General features: G+C 44.9%; 1 protein-coding gene and 1 long non-coding RNA gene across 3 annotated transcripts in view; one reads left to right on the top strand and one right to left on the bottom strand.

The window, feature by feature from the left end:
• The window catches only part of LOC310881217, a 41,527-nt gene that overhangs the window by 4,567 nt on the left and 13,526 nt on the right, over positions 1-23,434 (top strand). Inside the window, exons 1-4 of one of the 2 annotated variants that reach the window (XR_014572206.1) lie at positions 19,673-19,687; positions 19,775-19,952; positions 21,098-21,251; positions 21,560-21,658. This is a non-coding gene — a long non-coding RNA (uncharacterized lncRNA). Of the gene's footprint in view, positions 1-19,672; positions 19,688-19,774; positions 19,953-21,097; positions 21,252-21,559; positions 21,659-23,434 lie in introns of those variants that run through there. The other variant, XR_014572207.1, reaches the window with a different exon arrangement.
• On the bottom strand, positions 5,049-11,538 carry KCNMB1 (potassium calcium-activated channel subfamily M regulatory beta subunit 1). The gene is made up of 4 exons (XM_083798244.1): positions 11,379-11,538; positions 6,373-6,544; positions 5,695-5,890; positions 5,049-5,361 (listed from the first exon to the last, which is right to left on the bottom strand). The coding sequence occupies exons 2-4, from the start codon at positions 6,507-6,509 to the stop codon at positions 5,092-5,094; spliced, it is 603 nt and encodes a 200-aa protein (XP_083654370.1). The 5' UTR covers positions 6,510-6,544; positions 11,379-11,538; the 3' UTR covers positions 5,049-5,091.

Genomic DNA, 23,434 nt, shown 5'->3' with positions numbered 1-23,434 from the left:
GCACAGCAACATAGGCTGACAAACCCATTTCTGCCAGGATGACTTGATTCTTCCAGTCTAAATCATCTGCTTGCCTGGGGTTCTTTGGGCAAGAATCCAAAGGTAGGCAGTGCTTTTACCAGGTCATAAAGAGCCGCCAACTGTTTTCCTGAGGTGTGGGGAAGTACCTGAACGTGCTTTCAGAGTGACGAGGCTCCATGTTAACGTGGCATTTCTGAAGAGGGAATCAAAAGGTATTCCAGTTCAGGTAACTTGTTTGACTGTAACTTATTTAAACACCTTCAAATGTTCTGTACGTTAGTGCCACCTCGTTGCTCTGCTGAAAGCCATCAGGAAAGCAATGAATTATTTCCTGTCCACTAGTGAGGCATGAAGAACTATTTTGGTGGCTATAGAGGGAAAGAAACATCAGTAGCTATAAAAGGAACTATGGAGACTTCTCAAATCAATATCTGCAGAAAGGCAGGCTAAGACTTCTGGTGGCAGTGTAGGACATCTCCCCCTACCCTGCTTCAGTGTAGTGTCCTACCTGTAGGTGGAGCTGGGAAACCCACAGTGTTGTAGCCTGTTGGCAGAGTGGAGCAGCCCCTGGTGTGCCGTTGTGGTTTCTGCAGCAGTCACCTCATGTTTTGGTTTTTACTTAGTAGAAACACTTAGAGAACACCTTTGAAACTTGGAAGCTACGTGAGTGTCTAACTGATTTGCATTTATACTCGTGTATTTGTCCTGCATCTGACAATCTGCCTAGAATAACTGAAAGACCTGCTTTTTGTGGATTATAACATTCCTTATGGAAATAATTGCTGTCTTTGATGCAAAGAACGTTTGTCGCCTTAGGCTATGAGGGATAATGGTGGTCCTTGCCAGAGAACGAGACTTGGGCTAATATTGGTTGTTTAGCATTACTAGTGATTGATTTACCCTATAATTGCTGAATTAAATACATGCATTCTGTTTTGACTTGGCTGTGGACAGTCTGGAGCCCCCAGGTCTGTTGTATTTTTGAACAGGACTTTGCTGCCTAGTTGCTGTTGCACCTTGTGTACCACAGGTATGGCATATGGTCATCTCCAGAAACCAGCAGGATGAGTATAAAACTTGTAAAGGGCAGTCCAGTTGCATAGACAAAAATAGTGTGCTAACTTAAACTATGGTTCATCAGGCTGATGCTTCCCTCCTTCTGTGCCCTCTGAGAAATTGCGGATGCCCTGGTGTTCTGTTCAGCTGTTCAGCCGTGTTCATATTTCTTGTTGATGGAGGTCTAAAACTGTACTGCCACAAACTTTGCGTGGGGAAGAGGACAGGCAAGGTTTGAGCTGAGGAGCTCTCTGCAGATAGTCCCACGCATCCTGAGGCACAGCAACAGCCAGCCTAGAGAGGACCTCACTCCGGAAGCATCTCGGAAGCAGGGGGAGACCCTCTGGAAGCAGGCAGGTGTGTTACAGCTCGGCTCCAGGACCTTAGCCCATGCTACGACAGCCACTCCATCACCTGCACGAGCCCTGAGGGATCTAAAAGGCCTTCATAACTTTTGTGTTGTGGCTTTGAACCACCTTGCTGTGTAGAATTGTAATATTTATGTTCCTTTGGAGATAAAATAATCAAAATCTTTTTGACTGATTCTTGTTTCGTAGATTTGAGTAATTATTTTTATTTTATTGATGGATGTTCTGGGCAGTGTTCTGAGCTTCTCTCAAAACCCGTTTCAACAAGCAAAATTAGCGTTAGGTGACCAGTAGTCTGTGTTAATCAGTGTGCTCAGTCCTTCTGGTCCTTCCTTTTTTGAGATATACTGACACAGGCATGTAGATACACCAATATAAAATATAACAGTATTAATCCCATTTTATATATGTCTTACTGTTATTTTATTTATATGTTTATAATATTACTGCTTTAAAGCTTCTCCTAATGTATATCTTCAGGCACATAATGCTTCACAGGAGAAGTGTTTCTGCTTTTGTGTGAGGGGTGTATAAATAAAACATGAGATCTTTGGGTTGATTATAGGTAGAGGCATGTGATCAAAGGGAAAAGGGAACATACCTGTGCTGGTTTGGGTATGGCAGCGTGTGAATGTTTTTGCCTGTATGACAGCTTAATTTCTCTGCAAGTGTCATAATACACCTCTAGGGACTGAAGCGTTGGGTGTAATGAGACTACTTGTATCTGTTTAAGAGGTATATAGATATTTTTAGGAAGCTTTGAAAGAACAGCTTGTCAGTCCTTCAACTTTGACAAGATTTTTTTTCATTGCTACTTGTTCAAGTAGAGCACAATAATAAATTGCCACTTCATTTAATTTGTGTTTCCTTGGCTCCTCTACAAGGAAGTTGAGTAGTCACCTCTCTTTATCTGTTTTTTCACTAGCTTTTTTTTTTTTTCCTTTTATTAATGCTCTTGAGGGTTTGGAGATCTGGGGACAACAAGGAGAAAAAACATCTAATTTAGCAACTCCCCAGTATAAGTTGTATTTATCAAAGCTGACATTTAAGTCTTACAGAGGTGCTGTAAAAGAAAACTTGCTCCAGGAGAACTAAAAACACCCCCACGAAACCCACAAGTGCTTTCACAGCATTTTTACAGTTCACAATTACTTTAGGGGGGTAAAAAGAAAACTGCTGTTAGCTCAGCAGCTCCTTTCATGTCCCCGTTGTGCTCCTGAGTTTCTGAAGAACGTCAGAGATAATTCCCAATTACCGTGGTGGTTCAGGTGCTGTGAGCCTCCATTGGAAACAGTATTTGCACGGTGGACTAAGGGGCAGTAAGCAGGTCTAGGTCTGTGGAGGTTTTGTGGTGCACAGCCATCCCTTGGGACCAGGCCCTGCTCCCACCTTGGATTGAAGCACTTCATAGGAAGTGTTTTGTTGCCTCGCAGAATAGCTTTTTATTTTTTTCCATCAGATCTATTGCAGACTCGGCAGTGTAATCCAATAACATTAAAGCAAAGCAAAACCTAAAGGGTTTAGAGCTTCCTTGCGTGCTGCTGTAGGAGGCTTATAGAGTTCTCTCAAAATTCACTCTAGTGAGTTACAACTCAGCAGATGGATAACGAATAGGAAGATGCTTACAAAAAATCCAGAGTAATTCAGTAACCTGGCACACTGCTAAAATACTTTTCTACTCTGAGACCACGTGAAGGCAAAGGCTCTGTGACTGCTGCTCATCAAGCAGAGCTATGCATGGGTGATGTGTTAAAAATAAGACGAGGCTTCTGCAGTGCCTGTATGCCTATATATCTTGCTTGCTTTCTGCATTAGAGTTTTTGCCTTCCTGCATCGAAATTCCTCCTTTTCGTATGGATTTGGAGTTTCCAAATTGGTGTGTGTTTTTCCCCTGCACAGCTGTTCTCAGTTAGAGCATCTCCTGCCCAGACAGGAGCTGGCACCTGACTGAAGGAAGAAGTGAGGGTGGTTCTTTGTGTGATATTTTTCATCATGTACTTGCAGTGTGTACACGTAGGAGGGAAATGTTTTCATGTAATAGTTTTATTTTTGGTAGAGGTAGATCTGGAAACATGGGTTGCACTCCGGATTTGCCCCTGGTGCTGTCAGGGGCGGCCATGGGCAGGGAGGGGAGGAGGACAGGGCTCCCAGGTGGGAGCCACAGCAGGAGCTCTGTGCCGTTGTGCTTCCCACTGAGCTCAGCAAGATCAGGAGCACCAGCTGCTCAGAGACAAGTCACCACCTCCTGAGCATCATAGAGTCACCCGGATGCTGGGGACAGGGACCACTGCCGGGAACAGCAGCATCCAGCCTTCATTCTGCGGCACCCAGCGGAGAGGGCAACAAGCTGGGGAGGGGCTGTGCTGAGTGAGTGTAGAGGAGACATGAGCACCTTCTAGTTTGCAGATGGAGGAGACTTTTTAGCTGCTGAAAAGGAGTTTTGGAGTAAAGCTGTGGAAGAACCTGTTACATAAATCTCTCCGTCTTTTTACAGTGAGTTTGTTCACCTCCAGATGTACCAGAACAGCACATTAGCTTTAACACCTATCTGCCCTGTTTGCTTGCTAGATTTTAAGCATTTGCCATACTCTTGCCTCAGCTTCAGGTGGACTGACAGGGCAGGATCTCTTCTTCTTCCCACCTCACTGGCGAACACTTTTGGTGACTCAAAACACCTGTATGTGTGTAAGTTGCTCTGCAGCTTTCCCAAATGAGGAAGATCAGAGTTGTATACACACAGTGCTTCAGATGCATTTCACCATAGTGTTGTATGAGGATGTAAGTGCTTTCCTCCTTGTTGTGGAGATAATTTTCCTCCTCTATATGATGTTTTTACAATGCATACTCCCCCTTTTACAATTTGATGTTTTTACAATGCACTCTCCCACTCCTTAAGTCTCAGTCTTAAAGAGCAGGTCATTTTTCCCTGTGGAGATTTCTGGTAGATAACCATCCAGATTCCAAGTGTTGAATGAGCATTGCTGATGCTAATTGCTCTTTTGTACCATCCTGGTCTAATTTTGAACTGCTCATCACAATGAAAAGCGAGTTCTGATAATACAGAACCGAGTTCCCATAATAATGTTGTAAAATGCACATAATGGGTTAACATCAGCCCTCCTGTGTGTTGTTTCTTTACGATAAGCAATAGAGAAATTGGAGCACATTAATGAGTTACTTTTTTTTTTTTTCCAACCTCAGTTTCATGAATTTAAATTTGTATCTGTGCCTGAAGTGTTCGTGTGTATGATAGCTACTGCCTAGTTCATGAACTGTCTGATCCCAAAGCTTGTGTTAGTGGTGACCCAAGTGCCAGGCAAATACAGCAGGCAGGATGCCGCTTGTGTTCCTCCTGTGTCTGGCAGCAATTCAGAAATTGGCTGGAAGTTATTTTCCAAGAGGAGGAAACATGTCTATATGTGCATCAGAGCATTACTAAGAGTCTGGGTGCTAGAAACAAACACATCTTTAACATAAAATATCATTGTGCTAGGCAGGCATCCACAGTGAGCATTGTTCAGTTTTTGGAGGCTGCCTGCCCTTCTATTGACACCTGCTATATTGAAAAGTCACAAATCGCAAGTAGAGACAGACAGAACAAAGGCACTTTAATATCTAGCAGCAGTCTGAGCTAGATATTTATTTTCTACTGCCAAGCAGAAAGAACAGAAACATACTGGCTTAACTTTACCAGGATTATAATCAGACATCCACCAGTGAACATGAGTGTAGGCCAAAGGAAAGTGAAGAGGAGACCTCTGGGGGGGTAAATTCTGCTCAAAATGACATTGGTCTGTGTTCCTCCGGGGTCATAGTAGCACGGGAAAGTCTGGTATTTTTTGAAATTGTTTGCAATGGTTTCTATTCGTGCTTGAACCTCTTTGGGGTTCTCAGAGTTGCCTGGCACGTAGGAGCACTGGAATAAGAAATCAGAATGCTTTGTTGTAATGGATGCTCTGACACAGGATTTGTAGTAAAGTCACATGGAGTAAAACAAGCATGCTAGTGCTGACAAAATCTTCTGTGGCTTGGCTAGCATCCCCAAAGGTGGTCTTGGCCTGCCTGTGTCCATAACCCGTTTGCCCTGCTTCCCTGTAGTCTGCCAGTGTGCATATATCCCAAACCTGCAGACTTGCAGGTTTGAGTAATGTTAGTGGAAACCAACACTGCATATGTGCTCAAAATTAAACTGCAGCTATGGGAGGTGCTGGATAGTAGCTGGGAGTGATAAGGGAACGTGCTCCAGTACCTTAGTGTTTCTTTCCAGCGTATCTTCAGTCTGATAGAGCATGACCTCCTGTCCCGAGGCTGTCAGATTAACCCACACCTGGAGACAAGGATAGTGACAGACACCCTCGTCCTCCGAGCCCTTGCTGTTTGGGCAGAGGACTTTGTCCTCGATGGTGGCTCTGAGCACCTTGCACACGGTTTCTGTTGTCCAAACACTACAAAGACAAAACAAAAGGTATTGCTTTGAAATGCTATGGCAGCACCTATTGTGGGTCTGGTGCTGGAGGTGTGTCTGGAGGGGCCAGCCGTGAGTTGGTACCGGCAGAGTTTGGGGCTGCTCAGCACCAGTGTGGTGAGCTCTGCCCGCCCCAAACTGATGGCTGCCCTGGAGAAGGGCTGCCACAGGGTGGCTGAGCAGGAGTCCTTACGGTTGTTGGTCGGGCATTCTGTGTTAGAAAGTGAGGTTCTGAGAGTAAGAAAGGTTCTGAAAGTAGGAAAGGGTCATGCCTCGTTTATTGGCTCACTCTGCTCTTCTCTTCTATCTTCCATTTTTGTGAGCTCATCAGGAACATAATGTTTATTCATTGTAGAGTGTTCTAAGAAACTCTTCTGACACTCTTTTAATAATTCTATTTGCAGACAGCAAAAAAAAAAAAAAAAAAAACAGCCTTGTACTCACAATCAAGTGACTTACTACCTTTTAGTGTAGAAGGGCACAATGGTGATCCCAATGAAGAAGTACATCATCATGGAGCACGCGACCATCCCCAGCCCCAGGCACAGGGCTCTTGTCTCCCCTCGCTTCTGGGCGGTCACCAACTTTTTTCCCAACATGACTTACTGTTCTGAAACCTGAAATGTCTCCAATCCTGGTTTTTAAGAAAAGAAAAGAAGAAAGGGCAAATCGTTATTAGGATTGGCTACAGGTAATGCAGTTGAATAATAACTTTCTGAAATATCCCTGACATATTCCATTTTTGCACAACCCAGAACTTAAAAAATGCTTCTTTTGTTGTTGTTAGAAGTAGATTTTTTTTTTATTTTTTTTTTTTTACTTTCTGATATTTATCATATGCTGTTTAATAAAGCAGGGGATTAAGGAGCAGGGAGGGAAGGCTAGAAGGTGGGGCTGGAAAACCCCATTACTTTCGGGGAAGAGTTTTAACAGCTCAATTGTCCTCAGCCTTAATTTGGTCTGGTTTATGCTGCTGTTCATCTGAAGTAAGAGGCGCTGTGTTGTGTATTGGTGGAGGCTGCATGAAGGGAAAATCCTCCCACAGTTGAATCCTTTTTATACTCTGTCTTCAGTATTAGTCCGAAACATGGTTTGCATATTCCGAGAGAGCTGAAGTAGTTAAAAACTTCTTTCTCATGTCTGTTGTTTGGCCTGCTTAAAACATGCTATCCAACCAGATAGTGGAGAAAAGCTTCGTTTTTCCTGACATAAGTGGTGTGATGGCACCGCCCAGGTGCCCAGGATCAGAGCACACAGCATTACAAGTGCTGCTGTCCACCACAGGCATGGGGGCACGGCTGCTGCTGTTCGTGGACGTGTGTAAACCCTGCAGCGGTGGTGGTGAGCACGGAGCTCCTGGGCTGCTCCCTTGATAAAACATCAAAGCATCAACAAGGTCATTTTTACATTGCTGGAGAGGTCCTGAAAATACTTGCTGTGAATCCGTATCCTATTAAATCACTACAACTGATGTATAGGACTTACAAATAGGTAGGACATAACAATCCTAGAGTTCAGCCCATCTCCAGGACTTATGTCACGCTGACAGCTGTAACTAAAGGTTTGTGGCTTTTGGTTTTTTAATAAAAACACTTTGCAAGCCGTAGGTAGGGAAAATGAAAGAAACTGAAAAGATGAGTGTGTGAGGTTTTTTGTTTTGTTTTGTTTTTTGGGGGGATGAAGAAGTGAAATAGCAGGAGGAGAAAGAGAAAGTGTTACACATATTCCACAACAGGTTTCAGTCCTGTTCTCGTGCGCAGGACCGTGGTGCACAGCTTCATGCAGTAACTGGTGCACTTTCAGGATTTCAGTTCCAGGGGTGGTTTTTATATATCAAGTTGCTAGTACATAATATCAAAATGACAAGGTTGTCCTGAGGTGTCACTGGGAACGAAAAATGTTGTTATTGGAATAGTGAGTTTGGGCCCAGTCCGTATTTAATTCTGCTGTAAGTAAAATCTCAAGGTCGACTGTGAATTTTCAGAGTATTTACTATATTGGACCGTTGTACAACACAGCATCTTCTTGGTGTTGAGCCACAGTGCATGCCCTTGCCTCCTGTGCAGCTTGGGCAGGGGCAGGACGGAGGGGAGGAATGTCACGGGCTATGATACCAGACAATATCCGAGCTCCGGTTCCTCCCGCCACAGCGGGGAGCGGGAGCTGGTGATAGACACCTGACAACCTGCTGTGTTAGCAGGAAATCCTTCCATGCAGTGAGGATGATTAATTGTTAATCAGTCCTGTTGGAAAAGGAACAAGTGAAGAATTGGTACTGCCAGTATGCCTTGAGGAGAACTTGACGTGCTCTGGCGCTGCTAATATCCAAGTTTTAGCTGAGCCACGATGTTTGCATAGGCATAGCTGTCCCACTTATGGTGAGAAATATGGGATCATCAGCCCCCTTGTTACATGGCAAATAAGAACTATGGGACTACCAGCCAAAGAATTAATAAGAGGTGTAATTGCCCCATTGGTCTGCAGACACATATGTAGCTGATGTACCATTAAGCTTGTCCTTCCTAATCATTTTAAACTACCAGACCACCTCTTTAAGATGAGAGAGCCCCCTGGATGTGAAAATGGGCGTTTCAGAAGAGGGGAAGGTGTTAGCCCAGCATGAGGTGCAGTGGCGTTCCCTGTCCCAGCGCCGGGTGCTCCTGTGGCCTCTCTTGCCCAGCTCCTGAGATGCCTGCTCTGCCCCAAGAGAATAAGGACACATGAATTATGCAGAGAATGTTAACAAAGATTGCTCTAAAAATATCCGAGTGCTTCTATAAACACCAAAACGAATAGGCTGGGTCTCAAGGCAGTGTAAATCAGAGGTGCTTGCATCGCTGTGGTGCCCTTGGACCAGGTGAACTGCGAACGTGGTCCTGAGAACCGAGGTACGTGCTGCCCGCTGAGCTTTCGGTGCTGTAAAGTGCAGTGAGGAAACCAGCAGAATCTGTAGTGCTACCCTGTCTGTGTGCAGAGCTATTTCAGAGGAAAATCATGGAATAAAACATGGGAAAGTTACTGAAGTAAACCTGGTGTGTGTTTTTACCTCCTTTGGGGTACAGATATTCTTATGTTGTGCTGAAAGCCCGGCTTGTTTTGGTTCTAAAGACACTCGACTCCTGCATGCACATACATGGTGTGTATGTGGAGTTGCCTCAGTGTTCAAAAGGTGATTTTTTTGGACTAAAAATTATTCTCTTCTGCCTCCGAGCCCCATCACTGTATGTTAGGAGGAGTGTTGAAAGAGCTCACTGTTTCCTCAAACAAAATCATCAAGTGTTTGAGAACTGAAGCACTGCAGAAGCCTCAATAGGCCCATGACGTCTGTGAGTGTATTTGAATTAGAAGATGTTGGAGCACGTAACGGGGATTTCAGTCTGTCTTTCAAGAGCAAATATAAATGTATCTTTTGCACTGAAGATTGCAGGGTGCCTCCATAATTATTGGGAAGATAGAAGCTCCAGATCTTTTCAGAACGTGCCTTCTCCCTAGTCTTCTTCCCTCAGTCTCGTTAAATTATACAGTACATTAGCTGTGCAATTCCAGTGTATAATCACGGCATTGACAGCTGCTGGTGCTGATCCGAAGGATGCCATCTGCTCAGGTTTGGAGCCGAGGCCCCTGCTCGGATTAGCAGCTGTGTGGGAGGCTCGGGGGGAAGCCCCTGCCTCCTTCCAGCTCCAGAGGAGTTGCTGGTGCTGTGGCCTCCGGGTGGGACCTCTGGGCTGCCCCAGGCTGCCCTGCACCTGAGTGTAGAGGTGGCCAGGGGATTGTGGCTCTGAATGCCTGCCTCTCGCCTGCCTCTCCCTCAAGCAGAAGGAAGTGCTGAACCCTTCTCTCAAATGTAAGGTGGGAATAAATATTAACAGGGAGACAGTCATTTGTTTGAGCTGCTTTATCCTATACCATCTGGTGAGTTGCCAGTGAGCACTTCTCCGCTTTCAGTTGAGCAGCGAGCGATGCCCCATCACGCTCTGAACAGCAGTGCAAGTCGTCTGCCTCTAAAGCAAGAGGAGGTTTTGAACAGGCTCAAACCCTTTGGCCTCCACTGCCTCCGAACACAAAATTGCCATTTGCCTTCTGGTATCGTGCCCACTCCATGGTCATCTGATTTGTTCTCCAAGCACCTCGTGCAGACAAGACAAGAGCTGCTGGTGTTGCTGGCTGTGTAAGAAGAACAGTGTGTGCTTTGCCAGTGTATTGGCCAAGTACCTCATGTGGAAACCAGAAGGCAACTGCAGTTTTTAGGCCTAAAAGTAAAAGCTCTTTACTGGTTATTCTGCCGTGGCAGAGCTGTACAGTTAATGTTTTTACTAGTGTCTCTTAATAGAATTAGTCTTATCAGCTGCATGTGCTTATTTGTTTCTATGGCTGTTTTTAGCAGTTTGGATTCTTCTTTCTTTCAGTCCTGTCCTTACCCTTTTGTCTTCTGCCCCACTATTTACACCCTAAAAAACACTTCTTACATCCCAGAAATGAAGTCAGAACTGCATTCACACTGGCACTTGGTTCTTCCTTCCCTGCCCCATCTCCTGTTTTTAGCATTTACAACTGTTTCTTGCTGCTAACAGGTTCATTTTCCTCAGTGATGCTGGGGCCTGAGAGCACCGATTTTGCTCACTGCAAAGTAAGAGACCCATTACTTAAGGTGTGTTCTGCACCTCTGGGACCACCAATATTGCATGCAGAGTAAGGTGATGCTGAGCCTCAGTGGAAGTGTGCACAGAAAAGCTGATTCTACAGCGCACTCGTGCAGCTGTCTTGGAAACCTGAAGAACCAGTATTATGCCTGCATAACATGATACAATTACATCCATTTTATGAAATATGCAGTATCCGTTTGCTTTATTTAAGAGCTGTTTGCCTGATGTGACACCAGTGTGAATTAAGTTAGCTTTTTGTTTAAAAAAAATATGAAGTTTAAGATTATATGAATGTTAGCTTTTAAATCCGGTGGTTCTTTTAAAAAAATAAAAAGCTCAGTTTAGTACTTCTGAAATCTTTCTGGGCACCTCTCTGAGTTTCTGTGTAGTACAGGACTGTACAAAATTATTCAGTTTGAGGGGGTTTCAAAGAAGGCAGCACCGAGTTCAGGTGGTTCCTCTCTCACTTGCCCTAGAGGTGAGGTGAGCGCTCCGCAGCACTCCCTTAGGGGCTGTGCTGCGCACCCAAACACACGAAACTCCTGGGAGTGGAGATCCCCTGCGGCTGCGGACTCCTAAGACCCTGGGGTATGCGAAAATACCACCATTACCTTTGTTACCTTTGCAAGTAATTGTGGAGAGTTATCAAATCGCATGCAGTTAGAGAAGAGAGAACAACGTAGCTTGTGTGCTACAGAAAAGTTGTGTGGGTTTCCTCTGCAGTGCTGGGGGTTTAGGACTGTTGCTTCCAAAACCATTGCTTTTTGAAAACCAAAGCTATTGCATGCTTAGAAGGAAAAAGAGTTGTTTTAAAAGTATACTTACTGTTTCTGATGAAATGCTGCTTTCTGTGATGAAAAAGCCTTCTGTTACATGACAGTAGTATAAGGCCTTTTCAGGGCGAGATAAAGCCGTGCAGCTTCGGGCTGAAGGGGATTTTGTGGTGGGGTTGCTGGTTTGGTTTTTTTCCTGTACTTCTCTGGGTTTGCATTGCTGTGGCTGAACTCGGCACTCAGTTCCCCTATTGTGAGGCTTGCTGTAACCATACATGGTAAGGTATGAAAGTGCTGTCCTTTTTCAGATTAATTGCTGAAACCAGGAAGCTACAATGCTAAGACCAACCACAGCTGAAGGGACCGAGCTTTTTCGTGCACCAGGACCCTTTACCACACATCCCACATCCCTGTGGGTTTGTCTTAAGCTGCTCTCCTACTCTTTTTGTTCAGCCTTTTAGTTTAGAAATCCATTGGGTCCTTTGGGTAAGATTGGAATAATTGACTTAAAACTGACTAGAAGCGTTAGGAAATGTTTTAAAGAAGTTCCAAACTGATGCTCTATAGCAATCTTCCCCTCCTTGGGTCCCTGGGAAGGTGGCAGGAGGGCAGGGCAAGGGCTGGGGGGTCCTGCAGGACGAGGGCAGCAGGGAGTTGGGGCAGCAGGAACTGGGAAGTGTGGGGCATGGGAGGGGAAAAGCAGATCGGGGCCTTGTGTGAATGTTCATGTGCTTATGTGCGTGGGTGGGTATGTGTGTGTGCAAGCGTATATCACATTCTTCTCCTGGAGGCTATCTGGCTCCTTGTTCTGAAGCTGTATGAGACCTGCAGCAGGGATGCAATGAGCACAAATCCCCAGCGAGCTTCAGGGCTTGGCTTATTCCTTCCCGTAGGGCCTTGAGAGTTCACCCCTGGGGTTCAGTTGTGTTCCCAAAGGTGCAGGTTGCTTGCTGGAAGTATTGGTGATTAACACAGAGAAAGGTGAGAAGTGCTGGGGCGGGCTGGTGGATGGATGCTGCGAAGCAGTGCACGTGTCACTGTGTCACCCATGCCCAAGGAAGGGCCCCTGCAGGGTGGCTTCCAATGGAGCATTGCTGCAGCAGCCTAAGCTCCTCTCAGCTGCGAAATCCAGCAAGGAAGTTAAAATGCACGATCAGTTTGGGGCTTTTTTAGTTCATCAGGAAGCAACAAATGGACATACTGATATTTCCTGTGTCCAGAATAAATAATGAGCATCAGTGAACCTTTTTGACCTTTCCCCAGTATTCCTTAACTTTCACCTGGGAAGACAGAGAAAACTTGGGCAGCAGCAGGAGATGATTTCCGTGCACCCCAAACCTGAGCAGTTGGTCGCTAAAGCTGTTTCAGCGTAAGCTGGTCTTTCAGGCTTGCTTTTGATAAAAAAAAAAATTGGAAGCTGGCATGTTCAGAGAGTTCAAGCTGTCTGAAGTTTACAGATGAATCTCCCCCCAAATTACCTTTTTTTATTACTGATGCAGAAGAGAGCACACAGAGCTAACTTGGATTGAGATGACTGAGTTAGACATTTACAGCTAAGTAAGATGAAGCCTGCTCGCATCATTTAGATTGGAAAGATTTATGATTGTAGTCACTTTTTAATATTTGAGAAATGATGTAGCAAAATCTGAAGAATGGCATTTGAAGTTTGGAAAAAAGCCCTGTGAACAAAAGTTATTTCCAGCTAAAACGTGATCTGGTTTGGTGGACTTCTCTGTCCTTGTTTGATGCTTGGAAAACCAGCCTGGGTATTTCCAAGATGCTTGCTCTGGCTCAAGCAGAAGCCATGCTTTTAATGAGAAATTGTAGGAGTGATTTTTGGGCTGCCTGATTCAGGAGTCAAGGCAGAAAGCAGGGTAACCCCTACTGCCTGCATTCCTGAGTCCAGGTCTGGCTGTCTCCTCCTGCTGTCCTTAATTCAGCTGACAGATCTACGTGGTACAGTAGTGGGCTGCACTAAGGAGTTTCACCACAAAATTAACACGGACCGTTCCACAGGCAAAGCACAGATTCAGTTTGTGAAGTTCGTCGGTGACCGAAGGAGGTGGTGTTAGTGCTCCGGCTTGGTGTGAAGACCTCTGGTGCTCCATTTGAACGGAGGGAAGCAGCGCTCCAGGTGTGGCGCTGCACCTCGCCTCTTGTGCTGCTTTTGCTCTCGGGGATCCCTGCAAACTAACCCCCAAACCCAAAGTGCGTGGGCTAAAGGGAGGTGCTGTGCTGATACCCGCTGCTGGCACTTGGACATCTGGCAGGCTGCTGTCCTGTGCTGGGCGATGTGTGTGTGTGACAGCTGTATCAATGCAAGCCAAACGTTTGGTGTAACATGAACTGTAATTCTGTGCTAGTCTAAAATAAGCCTTGTCGAGTTAGAAGCACATCGAATATTTTATTTTTTTTTTGCTACTTGAGGAGGTGAGGAGCAATCCTGGTGACCAAAACCCTTTTGCCCTGGTGCTCCCTGGCCGTGCAGATGCTGCGGGGCACCCCGAACGGGCTCTCCTGTGTGCTGCTGGCAGGGTTTCCCTGGTCTCAAGGAGCAAGGGACGAGTTGCAGCCCTGGGTGAGGATCTGCTGCTGGAGCAGCACCTCTGCTGCTCATTTTCAAGCCGTGTGTCTGGCACTGCCCAGTTCCTCCTGGCCATGCGCTGCCCAGGAGCGGGGATGTGGGGTGCTGCCAGGAGGGCACAGCTCCCGAGCGGGCTCCCAGTGCGGGCGGCAGAAGGAACCGAGGCTGCTTAGGGCCAGCTGGAATGGACCCTGCTGGCCTAAGAGCCTTTTCTAAGTCCTGTTTCCTAACCAAGATGAAAAAAAAAAAAAAAAAGAAAAAAAAAAACCACTGAAGAGGCCTTCCCAAGCTTTGCTTGGGGTGCTGTTTTAGTGTTCAGTCCCTGAGTATAACTTGGGAAGAAAAAGGAAGAGAAACACTATCCCGGGTAGGCTTTCTGGAACTGCCAATGCTCAATTTTGAACGCGAACAAGTTTCTTGTCTATGTCTTGCATCCCACTTACTGTATTTTAATGTATTAAACCCTTGGGCTAAAGCAAAAATAAACAAAACTTGAGGGCTGATTTCCTGTGTTTCTTTTTAAAAATAAGCAGTACATCGACTTGAAAAAACTGCGGTGACTGTGAGTTAGTGAAGCATCTGCGTTTAAAATAGAGCTCCAGAACTGCGAGAAGCTGTCAGACCAAGAGGATTAAGATAGATATTCCTGAGGAATTATTTTCTTTGCAAGTGCTAGTGGAAGAAAAAACGTGAGAGAAGGCATGAGTTTGCAGCTCTGAAAGAGAAATTGTGCAAACGTTAGCATACAAGGACTCAACTTCTTAATAAAAAATAGAAAAATAAAAAAATATAAAATTTAATATAGAAATAAAAATATGAGGGGTCTTCAGACCTTACAGCAGTGGCAGGGAAAACAGCTTCTGGCTTTTATTTGTTGTACTACTCTGCAATGGGTACTCACATCTTTGTCCTTTGTGCACTCTCTTTATTGCAGAATGATTTATTCCATCTCTTTTTTTGTGTCTGTTAGGGCCCAGCCATCCCGGCTGTGTTTCAGGGCAGAGGGCTGTTAATCCTCCTAAGGGGCTGGACTGACTCTGCTGTGAGCCTGAAGCTTTAAGGAAATTCAAGAGAGCCTAGATCGACTGCACGTGCTGCTGAACAAAACAGTTTGTTGGTGCGGTGTTTCATAAATTGCTTTGTGTCTGCAGGTGACCTGTCACACGGGGCTGTCATACGCAGCAGGTAGACTCGCAAGTAGGTCTGCCTGCAAGTCCTAGGCACAACTTATAAATAGTGCCTATAGGCAGGAATAACGGACGTGAGTTTGCAACCTGTAAGCTCCCTTTTAGCTCTAACACAGAGCAGCTCAGGAGTTAAATAGAAAACAAATTTCTTTCAGTTGGTCAGATCTGCTCATTTTGAGCTGATCATCCACATGGGTTGTTTTCATGTTGGAGAATAAGAAAAATTTAATGGCTGTAAGGCAGAGCCAGTTTAATCAGTTTTGCCATTTTATTTCCAGGACTTTCTGTTGCTTCTAAAGAATCAGTGAGCTGTGAAATGAGAACAGTTGTTTGGATCTTCAGAAAGCACTGCAAAGTTATTAACTTCCCCCTTCCTAATTGAAACATATTCATAGGGTAGTACGTTGTCATTTTTAATGGACATCATAAAGAGAAGCCGTGGCTCTTGAACAAGGAACAGACACATCTTGAAAACGATGTGAGCGAGAAGGGGCGAGATGTCCCAAGCATTGGCACGTCTCCGTCAGATGCAGGCCAAGTTCCTAAACTTGGCTGCTCCTGTTAAATAACTAAATTAACAGACTGCCGGTCAGACTTGCTGGTAACTCACCACTTTCAGAGCAGTACTCAAACTTGTCTGTAAATATTTAAGCAGGGATTTTGACTCATTTGTTCGACATCCCACTTCTGTGTCGTGGCTGTGTGCTGGGGGTGAATCAGCGAGTGGAAGGCAGGTGTGCCCTGGTGGGCGCCTTGCGCAGTGCTGTGCCTGTTGTAAAGCTGGGGGGGGTGGCGTTTCGCTTTCAAGTTCTGAAACTCTACTACTGTCTCAAAACTGAAGCCAGAGAAGATGCTTAACTGGTTCCTGAATGGATGCAGACCGATTTCAGAGAATAAATGCATGGATTTTATTCAGGGAGTAAGTGCATATGCTTTTTTCTCAGTTTGGATCTTGCATGTGTAATCAGTTCTTAATAGCATTACTCCTGATAGAGGAGCTTCAATAGCAAGAAACAAAGAAAAACAATCCAATTCTGCAACCCCACCCCACCCCCCAAGAAAAAGTTATTGATGAAGGAAAGTCAGGATGGACCCACTGTACTGTACCTGGCTGCAGTGACAGTCATGAGCAAATCTGAATAACATGTTCTCAGCATGGTCTGGACCTGGCGTTGCTGTTGTTTGAAAGTGTGTCACAGGCACGTAACGCCTGTGGTTAGCGTACTAGGTGCTGATGGGAGCTTTCCGTGAAGACAGACCAGAATCTGCCTCCAGGGAAAGAGAAGCAGCTGGGAGCACAGGCTCATGACCAGCTCCTCGTGCTCAAGTTAACTGACGTGGCACAAGTGTGAGACCTTTCCTGAACTTGTGAACTTCTTGTGGCAACTCTGCGGTACCATAAAGCATGGTGCATAGGGTACATGATGTTCCTCCGAGGTGGGATGGAGCGCTGACTGGCAGTTGGTGCTAATGGTCTCTGCTGCCAGCTCTGAAGCTGGTTGCTGCAGTAAAATGGGAAACTTGTGGTTATTTTTTCTGTTCAGTGTTGGTACTGTATCTGAAAGAAGGGCTTTAAACTCCTTATCTATAGAATGGCAACGATATAGCCGTTCTTACTGTCCTAAGGCCAAATAGATTAATGAAATGTAATTCCTTAATGGAATAATGGAAGGTACTCACCATATTAGCTGCATATAATTCAGTATGTAGTGGCCCAATGAAAGGAAAATTGTTTTTTTTCCCATGTATTTTATAGTGCTCCAAGTGACAAAAACACAAGTGGAAAAGAGGAAAACTGTAAAGAACCTTTAACAGAAGAAGATACTTAGACACAACAGTTTGTGGTGTTAAGTTAGCCGATGACAATGTCATTTCTGAACAGAATTGCATGGTACTGCATAGCAGAAGAGATCAGAAGGTGGCTGTTATGACTTCTTTCTTTTCACTGTTCGTACAGAAGCAGAGGTCTGGTACTTCTGTCCAACACAACCCAGAGAACACCATAGCTATGTGCAGTCCAACAGGCTCTGGAAATTGCCCACGCAATTTAGAAACAACTGCCCTAAGTTAATCAAATTTAGTGTCATTTGAACAATTTAATTTGCTGCTTAAGTTCTGGACATCAGGCAATCTTGTTATAGCGGGTTGTAAAGAATTTTTTTTTTTTTCTGGCTTGGGGGATAACCCCTGGGTTTTGGGGAGTCTGGATATCGGTAACTTTTGTACAAGCATATGCCATACTTAAATGGTGTACTATGTTGTTTGTTGTTGTCTATCAAATAATACTTTGAATCAGCTGGTAGGGTTCACATGAGATGCCTGTTGAAATCCCCCAGTTTGAAGAGCCTTGCGTTGCATGTCCAAACCCCGAAGCTGTTCCCTTGCTGGAAGCTTGGCTCCCCAGTGTGCTGCTGCTGCCTTGGGCTGCCTGGGGCAAGGTGGGTCCTGCCTCCCTGCTGTGCCCACACAGGGACACCACTTGCAAGCTCACCTGCATTGGGAATGGGAGGTTGAGAGGTGAGGCACTCGCTTTTGGCTGCCCGTGCTCTCCAAACCCAGTCCTGTAAGGGTATCAAGCCCTTGCTGCTGTCAGTTACTCTCCCTCCAGAAAGAAGATGCAAAACACAGCATTGGAAAGGGCAGTGTTGCTTCTTTTTTCCAGAATTAAATTGCTTAAAGGCAGGATTATTAAAAAAAAAAAAAAAAAGAAATGTAATATGAAATGCCCTTTGTTTCTACATCACACCTGTTCTATGGGGAAAAGTTCACAATGTTTTCTTTCTTTTGCCAAAGTTCAGACTGATATCAGGAAAGCTTCCTTTCCTTAATATTATTCTTTTGTTGCAGAGGGTTACTGTAAGGAAGATTGTCATCTATAAATAATAGCATTGATCTTGTGTTCCCTAAAGCGGTTAAATTTTCTGTTGGAGCACAGTCCCAATATCTAGGCATTTTATGTGCTTTGCTGTACACTTTTCATGAAAGTAACACAATTACTTTTAGCTTTTCCTATACCTGGGGAATTTTAATCCATTTCCAAGTAGCGCTGCCCCTAGAAGCTAACTGCAGATACATTGCGGGCTTGTGGAACTGCTTCTGCTGTGATTACAAACTCACCGAGTGGCAGAGGCCGTCGGGTTTGCCTGTGCAGGGGAGGAGGCGTGCAGGATGCTGCCGCAGCGCCTCGGCTGTGGGCGCCAGCTGAAGGGTGCCTGTGTGGGGTTTGGCAGCTGCGCTGGCTGAAGCTTGCTGGGCCACGTGGAAATAAAAGCCTCAGCTGCTGTGTGTGTGGAGTACAGGAGGGGAGAGCTGGAGGGAGAAGTGGCAGGAATTTGGGGAGGAGAATTGATGGGCAATGGTCTTTTTCAGACATCAGAAGCCCTAACTTCCTATCTGGACAGAACAGAGGCAGAAATTGAGGTTATTTCCCACCTTCCCCAACTTTTCCTGCTGGTCACACTACTGGGTTGGAAGTCCTTTTATTCTGTAATCTTGGTCTTTATGATTCTGGTACAATTTTATTACTTTTTTTTTTTTTTTTAATTGATAACTAAAGACTAAGGTTATCAGGTCTTAAGGCCCAGACACTGGGCAAGAGGAGCAGTTCTTTGGGGCAGGCAAAGAGGAAAGCTGCTGTGATGCTTGGTCACTTCAGGGCCGTTTCTGCCCCTAGTTGTGCCACAGGGCTGTTTCTGTTGGAGCAGCGTCTTGGCACTGTGGCGTCCTGGTGGCATGCAACTGGCAATGCAAGTAGCTCTGGTGCCACCAGGACATGTTTGCGTCTTGGACAAGGGAAAAATGAGCTGATGGAAATACCTAACACTCTCACACTCTGCTAAAGAGAGCCTACTAGTAGAGTTGTGTGTGCATATTTAAGTTTCGCGAAGAGAAAAGAGGAAGAAAACCTAAAAATAAAATGTTCTTGGCCCTTAGGATGTGTACTCTACTGGAAATATATAAATAAGCTATATTTGTACACAAACAGCTGACACCTGGAGTTCTTACCCAGCTTGTTCCTAAAAGGGAGGTTTGAGTATATACCAGCATAGGTTTGATTTAGGTTGCACAGGTTCAGTTAGAATACATTGGCTTCTTTTTCACCAATAAAAAGGCGCTTCAGTGGGAAAATTACTTCTCCTGACAACGATTACATGTAAATGTAGAGAAAATCAATTGACATTGGATTTATTTTTTCCAATCATCTTGGTCCGAGTTTGCCACACTTCAAAGATGAGGACAGCAATGTTGCTGCTAGAGGAAATAGCACTGATTAGCTTTGCAGAGAGAAGAAACCAGCAGACCTCACTCTGTAATCGTCAGCTTTCCTTACTTTAACTGTATGTTTCTCCCCTGGCCCACGTGGCTATCACTTCTGGTTTCTAGTTTCTTGGTTTCTGTGTTATTGCTGCTGACCTTGCACTGCTGCAAGAAGGAAAGGATGATGAACCAAGACAGAAACCTGTGATCATCCACAGAAATTGATGTTTGTGCATCCTGCTATCCGCAGGAACTGGCACTAGTACAGGAGAAGGTTCTGCAATACCGGGAGGCTTTGCTAGGAGGGAAAGGAATGAGTGCTCTGTTTAGGAGGTACGATTTGGCTTTCTGCTTGATTTTAAAGTGAGAGAATTACTGAATGGTCACAGCCTAAATGTTCTGGCGTGTCTGTTCCTTCAGGAAGGGATGTTCTGCTCTCCTAAGGGCAGCTGGAGGGCTGGGCATGTTCAACAAGCCTCTCTGAGAAGGATGTCTGACCCAAGGCCCGGTGGGATTTCTTCTCTCTGATTTACTATTCTTAACCATGAATGCAAGTATGACTACAGTAAGGATATTGCTTCTATTCTGCTAAATCCAGGTAGATTTTTTTTTTTCCCGATCTGAAATGCAGCGTGTGCTGATGCTCACAGTTTGTAGCCTCCTTTTATAGATCCATTTGCTCACTACAGCGGCTTGCAGGAGGGAACCTTTGCAGCTGAGCAGAGACCTGTCCAGAGCAAGACGTTTGTTGCATTAAAAATAAGTACTTGAAGAATTGGATCCCGATAGTCTGTATTTCCTTTTGCTTGCAGGGCAAAGGAGCTGAACACTAAAAATTTACTCTTGGTCTTCTCAGTCTCTTTTGGCACTGTAATTGGGGAAGAGTAAGCAGAAATATATGATGAACAGCTTTAAGCCAAAGCTCTGATTTGCTAGAAAATGTTGGAACCAAAACTTTAGAACACTTTCCTTGCCTTTGTGCTATAGAATCTGCTGGAATATCTTACCCCTTCCAGAGTTCCTAGGGGAGCTTTTTTGTTATATAAAGTAGAGATGCCTTCGAGAAGGGACTAGAGACTGCCCGTCCCCAGCCTCAAATCAATGATCTGGGCTCAGAATACGGATACTTTCCTCTTTCCTGAGAGCGAATTGTTTTCTCTCATGGGTTTATTTGTGTGTGAAGTAGAAAAGCTCCAGCACGAATGAGAAATTCAGAGGTGCTTGTCTGTCATGTTGTAAAACTGAAGGGAATAGGAGGATGTGTGTGGACTTGGGAGGTGAACCTGCAAGGCCTCTGTCCAAAACTTTGCTTTGAATTAAGAGAAATATTCTTTTTTTGTTTGGGCTTGGGAAATAAATCCAAATCAAATATATTTTTTCAGCCTGCACACTAAATTATCAAGTGCTTGTACATGGCTAATTATCAATGGAGCCTAACAATGACTTAGGAAAGCACAAGATTTTATGTCAAATTTCTACTGGTCTTATTTTGGGTGGAAACTGAGCTTATAAACTCTAGCCCTTCATTAGTGAGCTTCATTAACAGTGCTATGCACTTTACTGGGAACTTCTGAAACATTTTACAGGATTCGAAAGCCTCTTGATGAAATGTTATGGCTCGCTACTTTAGGGCACAAACAGTGGCGAGGTTTAATCTTTGTTATCTCCCTTTGTACTTGCTCAGCAGTTCTGCGTTCCCCTTGGATTTCATTGTTCTAAGTGAAATTATTTTATCTCCCTCAGGTTCTTTCAGTCTGCTGCTTTTCTCATTCGATTTTCAAGTGAAAGAGCTTCTTTTCAAAAAAGGGTAAAAACTGCTGCCTGAACTGTGTGTGCGACCAGTTAAGAAGCACCGCAGTATCCATGGGGAAAGCGTGTGAATGGGGGCGCTGCTGTGGTAAGCTTTGAACCAACCCTCAAGACAGTGCTCCTGATTTTTATTTTGGTGGGTGGTGGTGTCTCTAATGATAGTTGGATTGTTTTTAAGCATTCATCTATAAGGGTGGATGAATACTACGTGTAGAGCAGAATGTTAGTCTCCCTAGACTCAACCAACTGGAACTTTCACAACTTGGTTTCAGTGGCAGCAGGAGTTGTGCTGACAGCCTGCGCAGACCTTCAGCGGGATTATTTGAAACTTGGTGTGATCAGCTAAAGCGGGATTCTGACAAAAAGAATAATCTGTAGCTGCAATATTTCTTGCAGTGCCTGGTTTGCTGAAAAGTGGCTAAGAGAAACTGGGGGAACCAAGCCAGTGCTCCAGTAGATCAGTGTCTGCAGCGTCTTTTCTCCAGCTGAGTACAGGTAACTTTGTGACTTACAGAGAAGCTCAAAGGGTAGTGAATGGGAGGGGACGGACCAAGTGCATCTGGTGTACCATGAGATAATCCTCATATGTGGTTAGAATTTGGCCCCAGTGCCCAGGTTCCCCCTGACAAGATAAAAGAAGGCTGCTGTCTGTTTCTCTGTGGGAGGCAATGAGGTTCTCGTACTGAAAATCATCATCAAGTATTACTGATACGGTAATTGTTGGAGGCTAATCGGGCTCGTTATGGAAATGAGAGCCAATAATATATTTATGTTACTTCCCCCACCCTGCCTGTGATGCCGATGCTCTCCAAAAAGCTTACGTATGGATTGCTAGCGCTGACGTGGTAGGTGCAAGAAGTAGTGTGAGCTTCCTGTGTATGATTGTCCTTTTTGGCACACACAAAATAGCTGTGTGTATAAGGTGCCCTTTGCATCGAGTGTTTTATGTCTTGCAGTTGGATTCACAAGATCAGTTTCTGCAAAGGTAATTATGCCAGGGTAACAGCTGCATATGGGAACATCTCCATAGTTTCTTCAGTAAAATATTTTGGAAATAACTATGGACATGCTAGCCAAAACCTCTTCAAAGTCTGGGCATACTGGCAGGTGTCTATCCTTGGGAACAGGCGAGAGACTTTTAGCAGAGATTTTGCAGGGTTTGCAAACTTCTTGTAGGATTTTAGAGCCAAGTGCAAGATGGCAAAATGATCCATAAATGAATATAATTGAAACTTGGATAAAAAGACAGTTACAATTTGTGCTCGTAGTTCAGAGCCTGCAGCACCTGTCTGCATGTTGTTCACCTGGTGAGACCTCTTTGATGCCTAGAATAAGAAAATGGCATGAGTTTCTCATATGATGCCCCACAGCTTTCTTTCACAGACCAAAAAGCAAATGTATCTAAACTGTTAAAAAGCTGGACTCTGGCTGTGTTCCTTGGCTTGGTGTTCAGGAGGTGAAATGGCACAAGGACCAGAACCCCGTGCGTGCGAAGGCCTCGTGATGCTGCGGCATCCTGCTGCCCTGACATATTGCCTCGTTGGCCTGCGTTATGTCACCACGGGATGCATCAGAGCCCCTTCCAGTTCCCTCATGTTCTACTGAGAGCGTGGGTGCTGAGAAAATAGCGTGTGCCCTCAGCAGGTGCTCTGAAAGAGGAGTGTTTTCTAATTCCTCCTATTTTTCTCTTTGCGTGTACAAAGTAAGGCTTCTTCAAAGCGTTGGCAAGCAGACAGATGCAGTTAACTGCTTCAGCTTTAAATTCACCAATACTAGGCTTACAAGCTCAAAGAGAGGTCTCTGCCAGACATATCTGTGGGGCAAAACAGGTGGTGTGCTTTGCACTAAAAATCCTGGCTTCCTGTAGTCTTCTCTCATGTTTTTTACATTGCAGCCTTCTGGAGATTCACACTGAGCCTTTTGGACTTGCTTCTAAGACTGAAGTCAGTCTTTTGAGTCCCTCCGGCAGAGCCTTCCCCCACTTACCACCTCAGGAGTCAAGGTTGCTGTTTACTGTCAGCTGGCTGGCTCTTCCTGACGTCCTTTATCATCAGGCCTTGCCCATGTGACACGCGTAATGACTTTGAACTGCTGTCGTTTTGCTGCAGTTCTGAAGAGTGGTCAGTTTTTAAAAAGGGAAGGAGAAGTGGAGGAAAGAGTGATGCTTTTCCTGGCGACAGCAGCCCAAGTGAAAATAGACCAAAGCTTGTGATGCTTCTTGAAATTATCTTGACTGAAAACAGTGTGAGATCTCCAGCACCCACTGCTTCA

Source organism: Anser anser (assembly GCF_964211835.1).
Source record: "Anser anser genome assembly, chromosome: 14".
Taxonomy (NCBI): Eukaryota; Metazoa; Chordata; class Aves; order Anseriformes; family Anatidae; genus Anser; species Anser anser.
This window is presented reverse-complemented; position numbering and strand designations above follow the sequence as displayed.

Bases quoted from the DNA above. Each gene is read 5' to 3' on its own strand.
- KCNMB1 (XM_083798244.1), bottom strand. From the start codon at position 6,509: ATGTTGGGAAAAAAGTTGGTGACCGCCCAGAAGCGAGGGGAGACAAGA. The intron at 5,891-6,372 runs GTAGTAAGTCAC...TTGTCTTTGTAG, and splicing joins GTGCCCTTCTACACTAAAAG to TGTTTGGACAACAGAAACCG. The intron at 5,362-5,694 runs GTACTGGAGCAC...TTCTTATTCCAG, and splicing joins CGCTGGAAAGAAACACTAAG to TGCTCCTACGTGCCAGGCAA.